General features: G+C 45.1%; 1 protein-coding gene across 1 annotated transcript in view; it reads right to left on the minus strand.

Annotated features, from left to right (window-relative positions):
- The window catches only part of WDR90 (WD repeat domain 90), a 1,374,469-nt gene that overhangs the window by 32,086 nt on the left and 1,321,765 nt on the right, over positions 1 to 20,618 (minus strand). The window contains exon 41 of the mRNA XM_086941318.1: positions 16,355 to 16,474. Coding sequence (XP_086797444.1) covers positions 16,355 to 16,474 — 120 coding nt within the window. The remainder of the gene's footprint in view (positions 1 to 16,354; positions 16,475 to 20,618) is intronic.

Here is a 20,618-nt window from a genome sequence, read left to right on the forward strand (position 1 = left end):
CAGGAGCCACAATCACAATTCTCTGCTTCGTGGTGCTCACCTAAACATCACATACAAATTGTATATATGTTGGCTACAAGACTCACAAGGTTTGAAACCTGTAGACAAAGGCACCGGATCTTCGTTAGAGCATGGAAAAAAGAAACTGACGTCCACACGCCGGAGGGGACTTTATAGCTCCGCTGACACTATGACCGGAGTCAACGTCATCGAGGAGCGTATTGACGCCATCCCCCAGCGTGCAGAGGTACTGCTGAAAATGTTCCAAAACCAGAGTGGCACCTGGGGAGAATTCAAAAGTTAAGGAATCTGCAGCAAGGTGTCTCTATCAGATAGAAAAGAACTGACAGCAGCGTTCTGGGGTGGCGACTACATAGGCACAGTGCACATCACTTCAGATGCGGCCGATGCAACATGGGGCCGATTGACGCCAATTACCCGTGCGCAGGAGTATTGGTCACGAAAAGCTTCTGGATCTCATCTAATACCTGGGAAGGAACGGAATCTGCTGCTAGAAGACTATCAAATACAAAGTATTTTCAAGAAAATGTTGAATAACGACAGGTCTCCTGAGGAGAGTTAAAGAACTCTGGGATGTGTCAAAGTCACTGAAAAAAAGGGAACTGACCTAATTAAACCAGTGGTGGCATTTTAGGGCTCCAGTGATATCAGGATTTTCAGCGCGCAGAGCCGTGTTGCAGCAGGCACCCCCTACTAGCATGGGAGCGCTATCAAAAAAATTCCAGTCAAAACTGCCATATGGTATATTCAAAAGGTGAAGAATTTGCAGGTAAAATGTAAGTGTCTTGACAGTCAAGAACTAATGGCCACAATTGTACATACATATACACTATAAGGAAAGGCGCGGATGGGGCTCATCTGGATAGTGTCCTTCCTGAATCAAAATGAAAAGCAGAACAAGCGGATAAGTAAATGGAGAGATGAGGGGAGAACATGGCAGACACTAGCTAGCGACCGCAGTCACGCTCCCTCGGGACTCTCGTAGGGACAGATGCTGAAGCCCCAATTTATCTAATTTTAAATCTCCCTCCTTAGTTTCTCTCACCTGCTAGATGATATGCGGGGGCCACTCCTTTCCTGTCAAGACGGTCCGGCGGCCCCGGGCATTCACAGCGTTTACTTTGGCAGTGGTGCCGAGGCAGGCGATAGGCGCTGGAGGTGGGGAGAAGCCACACATGAGAGGAGATGCCGGTACATCGCCTGTTCGCTGCTACGGTTCATCGGAGGCAGGGTTAGCACCAGTTTTGGTGTATACCCTGGTCTCCAGATTAGGAAATCTTTTGAGGTAGGCGGGGAGCAGGTGAGGGGGCTCCAGCGACTAGCTCCCCATGAAAGCACCAAGGACAGTAAGTTTGGCTCAATTTACCTATCTGAAGGTAAGCCAGAATTAGAAGCCTTATCTGGGAGAGAGAGCCTTATTGATAGTTTCCCCCCGCCTTGTCAAGTGAGTGACTCTTTGGTTCAGAAGGGGAAGACGCCTCTTTATTGTATGGAGAAAAGTGATGGGAATAAAGTGGGTATCTCTCCCCCAAAAATAAGCAGGTACACCTTGCGAACCAGAGCAGCCCACCTATCTTCAAATACAGTCATTATTCAGTCGACTTTTCCTTCCCAGCTTCTGAAGTTAGAACATTAACTAAACAACGTAAGAAGGGTGGAAATACTATCGACAGTGGGACTCCTGTTAAGGGGTAAGTGCCTAATAAAGGCAAAGGAAGAGCCAGGGACAAGAAAACACTTACTGTATAAACAAAAATGACTCCATCTTTAAAAACCTATTATCAAGTTATATCCCTATCCACGTCTACACCCACGTCCACGGCCCCGGTGTGTCCAACTATTGAGGCATCAACTTTAATTGGCAGTGAAACTACAAGCAATGTTACGCAGCCCAGCTTAGTGGGAATTGAATCTCAGGATCCTTCTGCCGCTGGTGCAGTGCCCAAAACTGAAACTGATTCCGTGGTCCACCCTATGGTGAATCTCTCTAATAGATATTCAGTTCTGGGATTACAAAATTAGCAGGAACAGGCACAGGGGCCGGAAACCCAGCAAATGGTCCAAAAAAGTATTAACAAAAGTTTAAACACTCCTGTCTCCGAGGAGCATACAATTTCAGCTTCTAGCACACATTCATTAGCTGATTTACTTGTGGCTATGAAAGAAGAGATGACCAGCAGGTTTTTAGTCTCTGAGATGAATCAAGCAGAGTTAGCTAGTAGGTTCTCTGTATCAGAAGCAAACCAGGCTGCTATTTGTTCATCATGCGAGGCACTGGCTCAGAAATTGGAAGTAGTCACTCTGAGGACCGATGTAATCAAGTGTGAGATTCTCAAATTAAAAGAAGCGATCCAAATGACCTCTGCGACCTGGTAAAGTTATCAATTATCAACTCAAAATAAGGAACTGAAGGACGACCTCGAGCGACTTGAAAATCACTCTAGAAAAACAATTTGAAATTTCTAAATATCCCGGAAGCTCTTGAGGGGAAGGACATTAAGGGGTTTATGATTTCCCTACTAAAAGGCTCAGTTTTGAAAAAATGTCCAAACCTTGATCTTGTACATGAAATCCAAAGTGTACATCGGGATCCCTTCAAGAGAAACCCAGGAAGACAGAAACCCAGGAAAATTCTGGTGAACTTTTTGTCTTACTCAGTTAAGGAGAGGATTTTGACCGCCGCACTTAAGGAAGGTGTGATTTCTTCTCCACTTTCAGATATGTCCTCTTTTTCCTTCTCCATTAGATCTGATATCTCCCACATAACTGCAACGAGACAGTGGGAATTGGGGAAGAGATTAGCAGAGCTAAATAGTCTGGGGGGGAAGGTTCAATTGAGGTTTCCTGCCACACTATGTGTGATGTGGAATAATCATATGCAAATAATCCGTACAACCGAGGAGGTAGACGCCCTTATTGTTAAGATTCAAAAAGAAAAGGAGGGAGGGAAATGAAGGAGGGATCAGAGGTTAAGGAGGGCTCCCAAGTTTCTAGAGTTAAGTATTAGTCTAAAAATGTTACCCAAGGGAGAGGCGACCGAATAGGCTTAGCCTATTGGAAGGGAGGGTTCCTCAGTGTGTAGGGGGTCACAGGGAGGGGGGAGGGACGTTGGTGGGGAGCAGTGGGGAAAAAAATAAAAAAATATTTCTCATCTCATTTGTATTTTAAGAAATGCTGTTTAATTCGAGGAAGGGGTGCACTAGTCGATGGCAGGTAATACTAAAAGGGACAGTAAAATCTGTTTTATTTCCTGGAATGTAAATGGTTTGATGCCCACGTAGGCAAAGGTTGCTATTTAAGTACCTAGAACTCTCCCCGGCCCAGGTCTTTCTTCTACAAGAGACACATCTGACTTCTATAGAATCACGTTCGATTTTTTCAAATATCTCTTGGATAAACTGTTTTTGTTTTTTGCAGCAATCAATTAACAGTAGAGGTGTTGCAATCTTGGTGAAGAGAGGGACCACCTGTGTAGTTAAATCTGTACAGACAGATCAAACAGGGAGATGGATATTGGCTCAGATGGATTTTGGGGGATTAGAATTAGCTCGTTCTTCCTATTACGGTCCTAATGTCGATGATCCTTCATATCTTAGTAAATTGCAAGATAAATTGATGAAGGCAACTCCCCCCTTAATAATAGGAAGCAATTTTAATGTCCTCCTTGATCTATTCAAAGACAGGTCTAATTTGAGTCGTGCAATATGGGCCTGCAATCTCGCTGGGCCATGAAAAATCTGTTACATGACACGGACATGGTAGATGTTTGGAGGGCCAAGAGGGGAGATCTCCAGGGGTTCACATTTTATAGTAAAAAAATATCATCATTCATCAAGAATAGATTATATCTTAGTTAATAGGGAAGTGTCAGATAATCTATGTGAGATATCTGTTGTACCCAGCCGCCTCTCTGATCATGCCCCGGTTTCATTTTCGCATTCCAAGAAAGGTAACATTCCACAAACGAGATGGACGTCGAACAGATTAATGTTGTCAGATCCTGGAATTTTTCAGTCCATTAGAACACCCTCTTTAGAATATTTTTCATTAAACTTGGCTTCCACGAACATAGACCATGTATGGAATGCTTATAAAGCTAGTCTGAGAGGCATGCTGCATGTTCTAATAAGCTCCAAAAATTGAGCTAAGGCCATGGAATTACATTCTATTGAGGGAAAGATAATGGAATTAAAAGCCAAGAGGAACTGTCTCAATCAGGAGAGCTTAGATAGATTGGTACAAGTTCAGAAAGAACTGGAGGGAGCTAGGCAGGAGCTTAGGAGTCTGGTTGGACCAGAAATGTAGGGCATAATGGCTTGCGAAAAATATGGAAAATTTTGAATATGGGGAAAAAGCAGGTGCTCTTTTAGCAGGGAAAGCCAGGACTGATCGTTCGAAAAATAACATCAATGAATTGATAATCCACAGTAATGGAGATACATCTAGCAAGATGGAAGACCTGCAAAAGTGTCTTCTTTCTCTCTTTTCGAATTTGTACAAGGAAAATCTGGCTCCCACCAGGATAAAATACATTTCTGGATATGGGGCAAATCCCTGCCTACTTTAACTGAAGCTAGTCGGGTCTCTCTTGACGCCCCTATTTCCACAGAAGAGATTAGGGATCAAATAAAGAGATCTAAAAACAATAAAGGCTCTGGTCTGGATGCTCTTCCGAATGAAGTTTATAAACTTCTTTCGGACGAATTGACCCCGGTACTGTATACTTTATTTAACTCAGTATATAGTCCAACAGGTGTGGTCCCCTAGATCCTGGAAGGAAGCTATCATCGTTTTGATATTGAAGCTGGGAAAAGACCCACAAAAGGATGAATCCTACCGTCCGATCTCCCTGCTGCATGCCGATTATAAGATCTTTATGGGTATTCTGGCAGGGAGAATGGCTAAACTGGTTCACTGGTTCCTAGTCTGATTAATACTGACCGCTCACAAACCTACCACTGCCTGCAAAGGAACTCTCTACAGCATCAGAAGCGAGGAGCGCTTTTTGTGCAAACTCTTTGCCTTGTATCCTGACTCCAGCGAGGTCGCGCTGCTGGTGGGAGCTCTTCCGTGGTCGACGGAGTGCCTGTCAGCTCCCAGCAAGCGCTTGACCCCATCACCATTGGCTGCCTGCACCGGGGGACTGCGAGGCCCAGAAGCCTTTGCTTCTTCCACCTGGTGCCTCTTCCCCCGGCGGTAACGCCCCCTACCTGCCGCCTTTAACTTTTCGCGACACCCGCTCCGCGGGTGCAGCTCACAAACCTACCACTGCCTGCAAAGGAACTCTCTACAGCATCAGAAGCGAGGAGCGCTTTTTGTGCAAACTCTTTGCCTTGTATCCTGACTCCAGCGAGGTCGCGCTGCTGGTGGGAGCTCTTCCGTGGTCGACGGAGTGCCTGTCAGCTCCCAGCAAGCGCTTGACCCCATCACCATTGGCTGCCTGCACCGGGGGACTGCGAGGCACAGAAGCCTTTGCTTCTTCCACCTGGTGCCTCTTCCCCCGGCGGTAACGCCCCCTACCTGCCGCCTTTAACTTTTCGCGACACCCGCTCCGCGGGTGCCGCTCACAAACCTACCACTGCCTGCAAAGGAACTCTCTACAGCATCAGAAGCGAGGAGCGCTTTTTGTGCAAACTCTTTGCCTTGTATCCTGACTCCAGCGAGGTTGCGCTGCTGGTGGGAGCTCTTCCGTGGTCGACGGAGTGCCTGTCAGCTCCCAGCAAGCGCTTGACCCCATCACCATTGGCTGCCTGCACCGGGGGACTGCGAGGCCCAGAAGCCTTTGCTTCTTCCACCTGGTGCCTCTTCCCCCGGCGGTAACACCCCCGTGCACAAACCTCCCCATAAATTGAACCGCATTACACGCAACGCGGGACGCGCGCGAGGAGAAGCGCGAGGCGAAGCCCGGGCCAAGGGCGGGCCCGTTTCAGCCCGTTCCAGACTGTGAGAGACTGGACTGGGCCACGGTATTTGTGTTTTTATTTGTCCCCTACCCATTTTTTGTTCTGTGTTGATAAAAAATTGTGGGATCTTACATCCTAGTTAATATTCAACAGTGAGACCTGTCTGCTCGTGACCTAGTAGTTATTACGTCTGAGACGCACAGCGTCCGATCATGACCAGAGCTACTAGAAGCAAAAAGACAGATAAAACCACTGACATAACTGGTCCACTTGACTTATTTCTAAATAAGGCCAATGCAGCCATTGATAATACTATCCAATTGATAGATCGACGGGTGTCTCACGAACTGGAGATGGCCAGAAAAAGATCGTCAATGGGCCCCTTGGCTTTAGCACAAACTCCAATTCATAAGGGTCCGATCACTCCCCTGTTGAATCAAGCAAGTGCACTAGTTCACACAGTTCCAAATACTGTGGACCTGTCAGCAACACAATTGTCATTAGGACCTGATTCTGTGGAGGATCTGGAAAAAACACCGGACTTACAACTTATACATAACCAAGATATGGCGTTAGAACCTAACTCCACGGGGGAAAGGGAGGGTGCCATACCTAAGAGGCCAAGCAAGGGGTTGATTACACATGAGATCACATCGGCTCTACCTAACTGTGTGAACCCTTGCAACCTGAATAAGAATGGTAATAACATTGTAGTGCTCCAAACCCCATCACCCACCACCAGTGTGATCCCTAACATGCCCCCACAGAACAATGCGCCACTGGGGAACCTGGATGCATTAGGTGCAGCAGGCGGTATACACAAACCATGCACCACATGTGTGACACTACATGACTTTCTCACAAATAGCATGGGGGAATTGTTAAAATACCATCTGAAACCCTTGGAAAAAAGTATAAGGATAATTGAAAAACAACTTGCTAAATTGAATACTCCTGTATTTACTCAGAAGTCATTGAGTACCCTGGACACGGGGGAGGGGAAAACCAAACAGCCAGTTAAACCGGCTAAACCGGCTCAACCAATTCCCTTACCAGTTGCATGTCCAAAGCCCCGTGTACAAGATAAAGAAGGAAACACCCAGACTAAAAGTATCAAACAAAACTCACAAAATACCCCTAAACCCCTAAATGCAGAGGTGAATGGCCAACCCAATACTACCAGCGATAATGCACAACCCACCCCAGCCCTAGTGGCTCTAAACACACAGTTAGCCAATCTTAAGGATACGACACATAAATCACAAAAAACCCAGTCCTTCCAATCTCAGGGAAAACAGAGGACGGGCACTAGGTTCAGGCGGTCGTTTCATCTCCCACCTGAAGCTACCCCGTACACTGTTGTCCTAACAGGGGTGTCAGAACTGCCAGAGGGCTCGGAGGAGCCCCCGTGGTCACTAAGGAACAAAGTTCTGCAATGGCTAAGTCAAAACAGACCTATTCAGCCATCGCATCTTAGCAGAATAAATTCAGTCAGAAGAGTGTTTTGGATTGGGGACACGAAAAAAAGCCTACAGGGTGACTGTGTTATAGTCAATTGTGAAGATCCAGCCATGGTTGACTATATCGCTTCTTGGCCAGCGCTAGAAAAAAGGGGGGGGGGTGGACGTACAGCGTCTCTCCTTCTTTAATCCACCGTTAAATGTTCCCAATTATGAGAATACAACTGGTTGGGATGAAGTCCAAGACTGGCCTTGGACACAGGTGGGGTACACTAATAGAAGCAGAAATAGGAACAACAATAATTACTGGAACAGAGGTTGGGATTCTCGCCCCTGGTACCATAGTAGAGGTAACCCAAATCCTGATTATTGGGGGGGGTTCCCACAAGGAACAGATATGACTGCCTAGACATGGTCGATTGACCAACAAAGGACACTACAGGGGTATCACAAGTCCCAGCCCCCCCAACTAAAGATCTATGATGTCTCTCCCCAGTCAGAAAACACCAACCCCATGATGACAGAGATTACATTAGAGTATGACACGGGGGGTGGAAACTTGTCAGGCCAGCATCCAATAGAAAAACCTAGTAAGCCTCTGATGGAGAGCGGACTTGAGTTTACAACTGAAACCACCAGCACGCATCCACATCTGAGCACAGCAGACAAGACTAAGACTCAAATTGGAAATGAGATTGGAGCCCTGCCCGTGGGTATTGTCTCACAAATTAGTCAGGATGAATCCAGTCCAACCAATGTGGAGAAATGTTCGCTAAAAATAACATCGTGGAACATTGCTGGGCTGGCTAAAAAAGTGCGGGACCAGCTATTCCTAACTTTTATGGAAAGGCAGGACATAATCTGCCTACAGGAGTGCTGGGACTTAGATGAGACCCACATCGAGGGTTTTAGCACTTTTTATGTTCCCTCGATCCAGGGCAACAGAGGCAGAGGCTCTGGGGGACTGTGTATCTTTACTTCTAACCTCTGTAACGTAGAACAGAGTACGCATGAGGCAAGCGGACCAAAAGCAGGCGTAGGGAGTTTATTACAAGGCCTGTTCATTAAATCAAAGGGGCGCTCTGTTTTTCTGATCAACCTTTATAATAACGCGCCACAAGTTGAGGTTAAAACCTTAATAGTGGAATTGGACTTATTGTTAAAGAGAGGTGGGCAGGCGGCAGACTGCTTACTCATAGCAGGGGATTTTAATTGTCACCTATGCCCCTATAGTCAAACAAAAAACTGTGGCATTTTTGACTTAAAAGGGGACCCTACCACGCACTTTGAACACTCCATAGGGGGCAATTTGCTTAATCAATTCATGCATGAATGGGATTTGGCCTTTGCAAATGAACTTTGTCAGCCACCCGTAGCGTTTCAGACAACTTTTTTTGGCCACGGGGCAGGCACTGTAATTGACTTCATTCTAGTCTCCAATAGGAATCAAGGCTGGGTGAGGGGTTTTGATACGGAGGATCTAGCAATAAGCGACCATTTTCCTATTAGCACCTCCCTTAGATTAGGGAAATCTGGGACCCAAAAAATAAGTACCATGAATATACTGCATGGTCGTTCAGTGGCGCTGGCCAGGAAAAATGGCTACGCCATCAAATGGGCAAAAATTGAACCCACAAACTTCCTGAAAGATCTGGTGCAGAAAGAATCTAGTCAATTTGCCACCTGTCTGGAACCAAACATCAACCCCGGGCTAATAATACAGGCGTATGAAGGGATTAAAGTCACAATAAACGCCAAGTTAACCAAAAAATTAAAGGTAGGAGATGATACGAGATTACATGGCTGGTTCAATCGGGCCTGTACTAATGCACACAAAGTCCTTTTACAGGCTTTAAAGACCGTCCCTAGGGATAGCGGCCGAGTTAAGGAGGCTAGACAAGCTTACAAGCTGACCCTCCTGACCAGAAAGAAAGAACTTAAAAATGCAGCGTGGGAAGCCCTGATAAAGGCAAGCGCCCTAAGGGATAACACGTCGTTCTGGAAGGAAATTAATGCCCCCTTCTTCCTGGATAGGAAGGTAGACTCCCTGGAAATAGGCATATCAGAAGACGTCTGGGTCAATTATTTTACCTCCCTCTATAAGAAAGAATCACTTGCTTTGGGAGATGAGATGGATGTGGGGCGAGAGGTTCTTTCACAGTCTCAGGGAAATTTCCCACTAAAAGTAATATTTACTCCTGCAGACCTGGAACAAGCGATTTGCCAGAGTGCTAGCTTAAAGGCCCCGGGACCTGATGGAGTCCCCATTGACTTGTTCAAGGGGAATGTAGATCTTTGGGCCCCCTTACTAGCAAATGTACTGAACGCTTACACTAAACTAGGTTTCCCCCATACATGGAATGAAGCAATAGTCATCCCAATATTTAAAAAAGGGGACAGACAAGACCCAAAATGTTACCGCCCCATCTCCCTGCTAGACAACCTAATGAAAGTGGCAGGCAGGGTGTTGCTAACCAAATTGCCAACTTGGTCCAATAGCAATGGGATACTCTCAAAATTCCAGTATGGTTTTAAGTCGGGTTTGGGAACAATAGAGCAGGGTTTAAACCTGTCCCTTATAATGAATAAATACATTGGTTCAAAAAAAGGGAACCTGTTCCTAACATTCGTCGACTTAACCTCGGCGTTCGATTGTTTGGATCATGGAATACTGTGGAAAACCCTGGGCACAATGGGAATAGATAAAAACATCTTAAGCTTTAGCCAGGAGCTGTATAGAGACGCAGGCGCCACGGTGAGATTTGGCAAAAATGGCGAGCGAACTAGAAAATTTCCAATAGCAAAAGGCGTTCGCCAGGGCTGCATACTTGCGCCATTCTTATTCAACCTATACATTAACGAGGTAGCAGATTTCTTAAATGATCTGGAGGTGGACTACCCCAAGATAAATGGTCTCGCTGTCCCATTATTGTTATACGCCGATGATGCGGTGATTATGGCCCGCACTCAGCGGGGACTCCAAAAGGCATTAATGGGCTTTGCAACCTTCATGAGCTCTAGAGGCCTAAAAATAAACGTGGGGAAAACTTTCACGATGTCTTGTACCACCAGAAAAAAAGCACCTGACTGCAAAACCTTTGTTAACGATTCAAAGATAGCAATGACTAAAACCTTTTCTTATCTGGGAATTATTTTTAATAATAGGGGGACATGGTCTACAGCGATTGCCTCCCGGAACCTGGCCTTTGCCCGCTCAATAGGGGCGGTCAAGCAATTTGCCAAAAAACTTGGCGGGAAACCGGTAGACACACTACTTAAGATTTATGCAGCAAAATGTGTGTCTACAGCTGTCTATGGGGCGGGGATCTGGGGACTTGCAGATAGCTCGGAAATCCAAAGGGTGGAAAATGCTTTCCTGAGGCATCTTTTAGGTGTCCCGCGTTCCACATCTACTACTATATGCCACAATGAACTTGACAGATCCCACATTAGTGATCTGATAAAGTTAGCGCCAGTCATGTTGTGGCACAAGATTTGGACATGCGAGGACACGACCTTCAATAGGGAAGTAATTCATGATTGCCTGCAGCAAGCTAACGGCGCCAAACAGCCATGGCTGGCCTATGTTAAAAAATTTCTGAATTCTATCGGCCAACCAGAATTGTTTTTGAACCCAACCTCATGTGCCCAAGTGTCAAAAAAAGTATTAAAAGAGACATGCCTTGGCCTACTGGAGGAGAGGAGATATCATCTAGATGGGAATAAGCCTACCATCATAGCCCATCGCCAGATCCTCCATGATCATGGCCTTCATCCTTATTTGGGGCCAAATTTTTCATGCTATCATAGAATGCTTTTAGCACGATTGAGGACGGATTCTTTCTTCAGGCTAATAACGTTCCCTGCCCCAAATGATTGGTCTGGGAAATTGATGAAATGTCCGTGTGACGGAGTAGCCACCCAGTCCAATATACATTGTATTCTTTTCTGCAAGTATTATCAGTGGGGGAGGAAAAAACACTTGCTGCCACTATTAAAACTGTGGGGTTTGAGAAGCTGTAAGACTGCCCTTCATAAATTGTACTTGCTCCAAGATGAGCTCACTATCGTAGTGGTGATAAAATTCTTGTCATTCATTATAAAATGTAGAGGAACCATGAGAAATGATTAGAAGGCTGAGGGTTTGCTGGAGTATTATTCTGTGCCTAATAACACCACATAATACATAAATATGTTATATTTACCTCAACCTTCTTAATAATCCTAGGAATTTATTTTTTGTACTAAATGTTTTTATGAAATGATTTTATGGCTTTCAATATTAGGTTACTTGATTGCCAAGTGTAACGAAGAAGAGTTTGTTGCAGTGATTTCCCTTTTTAATCCAAGTGTCAAATGTTGTGTTTTTATTGTATTTTGTTGTGTCTGCTTATATGGTGTTTGCCAAATACCGAATAAAGCTATCTTTGACTTGACTTGACTTGACCAGAAGGGCTTTATTACAGGGAGGTACATCCAGGAACAGACACAACTGTTGATTGGGACTATCTATTTGGCTGTGGTGAGAATGGATCCTTTGGCAGTGGTGGCCTTGGATGCGGCCAAGACCTTCGACAGGGTCTGCTGGAGGTATCCGTGGAGAAGTGTGGCTCACTGGTTAGAGGAGGCAAACCCTGATGCAGAGGTCAGACCCGGGACCAGGGTTCAATTCCCGATGCGTCAGGGTCTTGAGCTAAAAATGTCCACGGACTCGATAATTCTCGTCTCAGTGCCTACTCGAATCATGGGTTCACACTCTGCAACTCTGGGCAATAGCTTGCTTAATCTCCACTACGGCCCCACTGCGATGGGATGCCTGGTCTTCACCTTGGGGATGCCCAGTAGGGGTTATCTCGCAGGGAAAGCCAGGACAGTTTCCCAAAGCAAGCGCTAAGAGACCTGTCGGTGATTTGGCGCTATATAAATCGAAATTAACATAACATAACATCTCTGGGGGTTCTCTAGGGGATGGGCATGGGCCCTGTCTTTGTCCAGACCTTGAGGAATTGTTACCGGGGAGCCTCCGCAAAGATCATGCTGAATGGCACCCTGACTTCTAGCTTTGACATCTAGAGAGGAACTAGGCAGGGGTGCCCCTTATCCCCTCTTTATTTAACATTTATATTGAGTCCTTGGCGCAAGCTACTAGGTTAGATGATTTAATCTGTCCTTTAAAATCACTAAATTATCATAGTATTATAGCATTGTATGCTGATGATATTATTATATATACCAGTAATCCGGAGGCAACTATTCCACGCTCGAAAATCTGTTGGAGGAATTTGGCTCTACTTCTGGTTATCTAGCCAATTCCTCTAAAACGGAAGTGATGTGTTGGAACATCGACTATAGGGGAGGCCCCATCAATAACACATTTAAGTATTTGGGTATTAAAATTGTTAAAGATCTGAATAAAATCCCCCTGATCAACTTGGAGAAAACCATTAAGGAAATCGATCACCTCTTCGCCAGATAGAGGAATCTTCCCTTGACGATCGATGGGAAGGTCAATTTGGTGAAGATGAGTATTCTCCCTAAGTTGACCTATCTGTTCAATGCAGTTCCTTTAGTCTTCCCTAGTAGGAGCATTAGTAAGATCCAGGGTAAAATCGGGAGTTTTATCTGGGGGGATAAAAGCGCAAGGAAGTCCTGGAAAAAGCTGAGGAGGAGGCTCACGAAAGGTGGGTTGGCCCTTCCCGACATCAGATGGTGCTTAATTGCTTTTCAATTTAAGGGTATTAGGATGCTGCTTTCAATCCCAGATGATACAACATGGGTAGGCTTCTGGGTGAGAAGGCGATGGTCGAGGGGGGAAGTGGAGGAGAAGGTTTCCTATATAAGTTTGGGGCTCCAAGATATTTTAAACATGTGCGTCTCAAGGTCCTTAAGGCCGCCCTGGAGACAAGGTATAAAGTGAGACGCAGATATTTCTCTGATTTTGCTCCCATATGGGATTCCCCCGGGACCCCACTCTGCCTTAGAGATAGTTTTGCAATACCAATTAAGAGAGCGGGTGTGGTTAAGTGGTCTGACTTGATGGATGTAGATGGAATTCTTCCATGGGAGGTTTTAAGAGCTAAGATAGGCCCTGCACGCTCTAAGTGTAAGTACTTTCAACTTAAATCATGGTACGAGGCAGGAGCGGGCGAAATAAGAGGCAATTGGGAGCTAGAGCGGCTATTGCAAAATGTCCAGCCAAAAAAGAAAGATATTCATGTGGTATATGAGGCTTCTTGAAGCAGATGATATAGACCTTCCATGCCAATCATCAGTTTTAGAACCAATCTCCTCTTGACCATAATATTGAAGAATTTTTTGAGCCATCTTTTAAACTACTTTATAAATACATCAAACCAGCCAGCTTAAAAAAAGAATATTTTTTCGTTCTTAACAGACTTTACTATACCCTGGCCAAGGTAGCCCAGTTTGCTCCGCCCCCCCCCCCCCCCCCCCCCCCCCCCCTAATTGTCCTAGATGTAAATCACTGAATGCGGATGACATCCACATCTTTTTTGAATGTCCGGAGTTAAGATCTTACTGGAAAGATGTGGGAGACTCCTTATCGGATATCTTCAAAGTTGACATCGAGATCAACCTCCAGTTGGTGTTTTTTGGGGGGTAATGGCTCTACTAACTTGGTTTTATCACAGATCCATAGGGGATTGTTGCTATACCTCATATTGCTCGCTGGGAGGGAGATATGTATGAAGTAGAAAGAATCTATCCCCCGAACAGAGAAGACTGGCTTAAAGCTTCGTTCGTTATGGCACGATTAGAGCAAGAGGGGAGCAAGGAGACACCGATTAACATTTGGCAACTTTTGTTAAGCTGGGGTCAGGATTTGCAATTAGTTTTTGCTTCTACAATAGTAATCTGAAGTGTTAGTCCTTCCCCCGGGTCCTATGATTATACCAAGCCCTCACTACCCAGGGCAGGTCATGCTGACCTAGACGAAAGCAGATAGCCATGGGGCGCCCATCTGTAAGATACGACGGCTTGTTAAATCTGCAGATCTCTATTGGTGAGATGAGGACAAAAAAAAAAAAGCAGAACAAGCTATCACGGTGAAAGATTGTCACCCACAAGAAAATTTCTCTCCAATAGGTGGCAATGGAGGATGCTACATGTTATGTTATGTTAAAAAATTTGTACCGCGCACGTACACCGAGGCGGTTTCTTGGCTACAGGTCCGTATAGGGTCTTAAATTCTTTTATGACAAACCCTCACCTACCAACCTTGGTGGCATGCTTCATCATCTGGTTGCCATGTTTGCCCAAAAGTTATTTTGGGGGGCAAACGGGCTGCCTGTCTGAGGAAGATTTGTACCAGAATGAGGTGTGGGGTCACTGTAATAAAAAATCCTAGCTAGGGTTTCCAATGTCAGTAGTTTATTCCTGGATCCCTAAGAATTGCTAAAAACAAGAGATGGCGGGACAATGGGGTTAATTATAGTGCATCATTCCTATGATCAACATGTTTCAGCCTGTCTAGGGCCTCAGCCAGGGGACAAAGACTTTCTTAGGGTCATGATCAGATTGTGCACTCAACTCTTATACATACTTGCACTGACACATACAATATATTCGTGCCAAATGCACATAAAACATGTTGTGGTAGTAAAAGACTCTTCTTTCTGGTTCCCCAATTATGGTCATTTAGTGCCTAATGAAGGTTGAAACACTAGGCGCCCCTTGTAGTGACACAGTCGTCAAAGGTTGTTCCAGCAACTCTGCCTAAAATTGGAACCCAGAAAGAAGCATAGTCTTTTTGCTAACACAGCGAGTATTACATGTATTAGGAATACATTTATTGTATGTGAATGCCTGTAAAGGAGGGGAAAGCTAGAACATCACCTTGCCTTTGCCCCATTAACCCCTTCCGTGCTCATGACGAGCTCAGCTCGTCATGAGGCACAGTGGCCATGTGCTCATGACGAACTGAGCTCGTCATGACCACACCCATTAATATTGGACCCCAGCACAGGAGAAAAATAGGTCTAGCAGCGATGTGGTTAAACACACTGTTCAATAACTTCCCTGAACATCTGGGGAGCTCATCTCTGCTTATCCTTTCCTGGGGAGGAGCCTAGTTAATCTCCTTGTCTCCTGTCTCAGTCTAGGCCCAATTACTTGCCTTGTGTCATCAGCTTCTTTGAATCCTGTAGACAGATCTCCATCGTAGGTTCACCTTGTAGCGGCCATATTAAGAGGTGACTAGCCATTTGGTTTGATCAAGATAAAGATCAGAGTCTATCAATGGTCACACCATTGGTACTCACATACTGCCAGGCTTCTTCCCAACCACTGCCTGGCTTCTTTGCAAGCGTCAGGGCTTAGAATAAACAGAACATCAGGAAGGAAACATCAGAGGTCAGTGAAGCACTTGTAAGGCGAATCTGATCATCAGTCAACCTGCCCACACCCCCATGGAAACTACTTTAATACAAGGACTGCTATGGCAGTATGAAAAGCATTAATTGTAAGTAGATGGATAAGCATGCCATTTCCAAAGGCACCAACATAAGCATCAAACCCTGGGAGATACTTTCACAGAAAAACAAAGGCATACTGATGGAGACTGGCAACAAGCTCATAGTCTTTGGTCTTTTCACAGCTTGGTCACCCCATTAAGTCATGTGCTGTTGCACACGCTCCTATGTTAGTCAAGAAACTACACCCAGAGATCTGTCAAAATAATTTTAGACTCACTATTTCACTACAATGCTCTGCTAGTGCAAGCTCAGACAATGCATGTCTGCCAAAGATAGCTTCTTTAATACCAGCATAAAGTACTGAGACACCACACAGCTCGTCTGGATCCATACAAGTTGTCACCCTTTATACCACTGGGGACTTCACAAAGCTTGGTCAATTAATTTTAAATCTCCACACAACGCTGAATGAAATTCCAGTACTGGGCTTTAAGGTGTTCTTGCAACCCTTTAAAAAGAACAATTTGGTTATTCATACCTGTTTATTGTGCAGACTGTAGAAGAGTACCTCCTTCTCCACTCCAAAACCCACGTAGACCAAAGTACCTTTTTCCCACGGACAGAATGCTGCCAAGCTTGGGGGCAATGATCCTGGTTCCTGGAAAACAAATATATACAAACACATGAAAATCAACCTTGATGAAAATGTCATGCACCATTGATGAAGGATGCAAACTTTGACAGTTCACAATTCAACAAGCCACTCTTCACATTGCATATAAAAAGAACCCAACACAAAATGATAATGAAAAATGTAATAACATTTGTTTTACACATTTCCCCCAAAGCGACTGGTAGATTTGGGGGTCTCTAGTTGGCATAGGTAGGTACCTGTGACAAATAGGGACCCTTGTGTCTAGTCAGGGTAAGGGGCTACACTCCTAAAATAACCCCTGCTCAACCCCTTGGTAGCTTGGCACGGGCAGGCATGCTTATCTCAGAGGCAGTGTGAAAAGCATTTGTGAACACATACAGTAATAACACTACAGATGAACACCACACAGGTTGTATTATAAAAATAAGTATTTCTATAAAGACTTAACACAAGACCAAACAACAAAAATCCACAATACTGAACTCAAAAATAGACATTAAATGTTATAAAATAGTTCAGTTCTCTCAAGTTGTAAATGCAACACTTTAGTCTCAATGTACCTTGAATGAGTAACGTGAAGAAAGCAAAAGGGTCGCAGGGAAGTAGATGCGTTGGTTCCTCACACTCAGGAGAGAGGATGCGTTGGTTTCTTACTGCTGTGCAGGGGAGCTGATGCTCGCTTCCTTACTGTGTGGAGAGGTGATGCGTCTGTTTCTTACTGCTCTCCGGTGCGATGCGACAAGATGGCACTTCGATGCGATACTCTTCTCCAGTGTGAGGCGACAAAATGGCATCTCGGTTGCGAGGCGACAACGTTGGTGCGATGCGTGCACGCCCGATGGCTGTGCGGCAACTCGATGATCTTTGGAGCTGCGACAGGCCCTGTGACGCACTTCTCCGGTGATGCGACGATGAACTCCGTGTCAGCGTCCCGCTCCTCCGGCGATGCGCCCCGCTTCGGCGATGCGATGATGACAGCGGCAGCTCGCTTTCTCGGCGATGCGATGATAGCGGCTGCGACATGCTTCTCGTTGTTGCGTCGCGCTTCCAGCTCCCAGCGCACCCAGTCTCTCAGAAGGCCCAGCACAACAGCAGGCACTTCGATTCCCAGCAACGGAACTCAGGGGGGAGCTGGTTGCTGAAGTCTTGCATCCCTGAGACTTGAGGAAGGAGGCAAGCTCTAGTTCAAGCCTTTGGAGATTCTTCTTCAAGTTGATAGAAAGCACACTCAGTCCCTTTCTCCTCTCCTTTCTTTGGCAAATTAAGCAACCACTGCAGGCCAACCCCCAAACACACAGCACAAGGGTGTTCTCCTCCTTCAGCTTCCTGGTTCTTCTCCGCAGCAAAGGTTCGTCTTGATTCCCAGAAGTGATCTAAAGTTCTTGGGTCTCAATATTTATACAACAAAATCCTTGGTCTCTGAAGGAAGAGTGTCTGTACCTAACCCAGAATAGTTCTGGTCAGTCCTGGAGCACTTTGTTGACAAGACTCCTTCGTTCTTTTCACAGTGTAGGCCAGGGACATCAGACACACCACATGAGGTGGAGCCAGCATTGGTCCCAGGCGCAACTCCTCTCTCCCATCTGCATGAGATCTCTCTATTCAGCCCTGTGCTGACTCACCCTGTCTCCTGGAATTCCCCAGCCCCTGTCACTCAAACTCCAAACAAGGAATACACAACCTAGCAGAGGCAGGCTAGAATAGTTAGGCAAGAAAATACCTACTTTCTAAAAGTGGTATTTTCAAACACAGAATGTTAAAACCAACTATTAGGACATGCCACACACATCAGGGCATGTCCTACCTTTTACCTACAATGCACCCTGCCCTTGGGCCAACCTTAGGGGTGACTAATATGTATAAAAGGGAAGGTTTAGGGACTGGCAATTGGGTGCACTTGTCCAGTCAACATGGCAGTACCAGACTGCACAAAGGCTCTGCAATGCAGGCCTGAGACACACTTTACAAGCTGCTCCGGTGGGTGGCACAATCAGGGCTGCAAGCCCACTAGCAGCATTGGATTTACAAGCCCTGGGCACAGCACTGCACTGTACTAGGGTCTGACAAGTAAACCAAACAAGCCAATCATGGAGTCACTAATCAATACATCAATTTACTATAGGGAGCACTTGCACTGAACAGCAGTGGCACAGTGCCCAAAAGCATCTAAAACCAGCAAAAACAAACATAAGACGCAACAGTAAAAAATGTAAGGGAGACCCACGCCAATGGTGCCAGGTCTAACAGCGACCAAAAAACTCGGATGCAATTGCAAAGTCATAATTGGAATAGCACCTTCAGGATGACTAGAGAAATAGTCTGGCAGTACTCCAAAATCAAGATAGCTCTGCCATAATAGGTTCTAGATTGGATGCTGTAAATTAATTGTGATTATGTGTGCCATTTACAGAGCAAGTAGTGTACGCATGATTTACTGGTTAGGAGTACACCAGACAAAGACAGGCTACTCGCATGTATTTGTAGTTTTTCCAACATAGACATCTTCAACATATTCAAAAACTTTATAAAAATCAATGCAAGTGCAGATGATCCCAGGTAAGGTTCATTTGGACTTAAAAATAGATTTAATTAAATGTTTTTTTAAATTTACAATTTCTAATGCATTTGTTCAGCGGAGGCCCTCCCGGAAATACCTACAAATATAAAATAGAAAACTGCATTTGCTCTCAGTCACCTATATCAAACAAAAGAGTCCTATTACTCAAAGGTGTCCTATTACTCATATGTTGTAGTGTAAGATATCAGCTAATGATAAAGAGATGCCTCATGGGTTCACCAGATGTGTTGGAAATTTGTCTCATCCCCAGTCTCTGACTTCTTATCATTAGCATGCTGTTTGTGCATAAGTATGAGGAGCAAGATATATTCTTTACCCTTGAGATAATTCCTTTCTTGTCTATCCCAGTGAAAGCGGAGAGGTGCCACCTTATGAACAAAATGATTTAATGCTAAATTTACTGGATTTAAGGAGCAAAGTGGGGGAATATATAAGTCTAAAGAAAAGGCTAAATCTGTTGCCTCCCTTTTTAATTTTTTAAATTTTGATATTGAGTTTTTTCCAGAAGAGAGGGAAAAACGAGAATTGTCAATTACAATCCATAGATAGATAGATAGATACATGCGTAGCTACAACAATGGTACATCAAATTGGAACAGTTTAAAGTCCAGCATAGTAAATTAGGAAGAGAGACAACACCTAGCAGAGGCATCATGCAGAATAAAAACTTCTTTCACGCCGTGTAGATTGCAGGTTAGAATCAGAGTGAGAACATATCTATGCATTCAAGTATATAATAAGTATTACATACTAGCATCCAACAATCGAGTCGTATGATGGGATGTGCGGGGGGAGCATGAGTTATGGACTGACTCAATCAGGTGTTCCAGGAGATACATCTTAAGTGGATCCCAAATATCCCTGGGGCGAGAGGGGAGGGGTAAAAGTTCAGAATATGCGTATGTTTGGTCTTGCCAGAGTATCATGTTGCCAATCAACTCCTTAAATTTAGGTGCTCTGCCTTGGCCCCAACGACATGCCACTTGCCTCTTGGACAGCAGGAGGCTAAAGGAGACAAATTTGTGATGCGCTACGGCTAGGTTCTCTGTGTAGCCGAGAAGGGAAAGAAGGGGAGTGAACGAATGTGTTATGGATGTTATTAGTTCTAACACAGTGATCACTTGCTGCCAGTAATTAAGTACAGGGCTACACTCTTGTAAAAAATCGGCATCATCTGCCCGCACCTGTTGCATGTTTTAGTGTTGTGTAGTTGGTATTTATGAAGCTTAACTGGAGTATAGTACAGACGGTGTAGGAACTTATAGTGGGTGGTGCGCAGACGACTACTAGAGGAAACATGCTCAGTCTGCTTTCAGCAATATACCCACTGTTGGTCAGTGACTTCTTGCCCCAGCTCCACAGACCATTTATCTTGGGCAGAGCAGGGGGTGTAGGTGATGCCGGTATAGAGGCTATGATATAGGATGGATACTAAGTGTGAGACGCTGTCAGTGCAAAGTACGTGACGTAATGGAGTGATGTCTGGGGGCTCTAGTGGGTAGGAGGGGGTATATTCTTAAAGGCCTTGTCGAAGACGTACATATAGGAAAATGTCTATAGGGGAGGGCG

The sequence above is a fragment of the Lissotriton vulgaris genome, chromosome 10 (assembly GCF_964263255.1).
Source record: "Lissotriton vulgaris chromosome 10, aLisVul1.2, whole genome shotgun sequence".
In the NCBI taxonomy this organism is placed as follows: Eukaryota; Metazoa; Chordata; class Amphibia; order Caudata; family Salamandridae; genus Lissotriton; species Lissotriton vulgaris.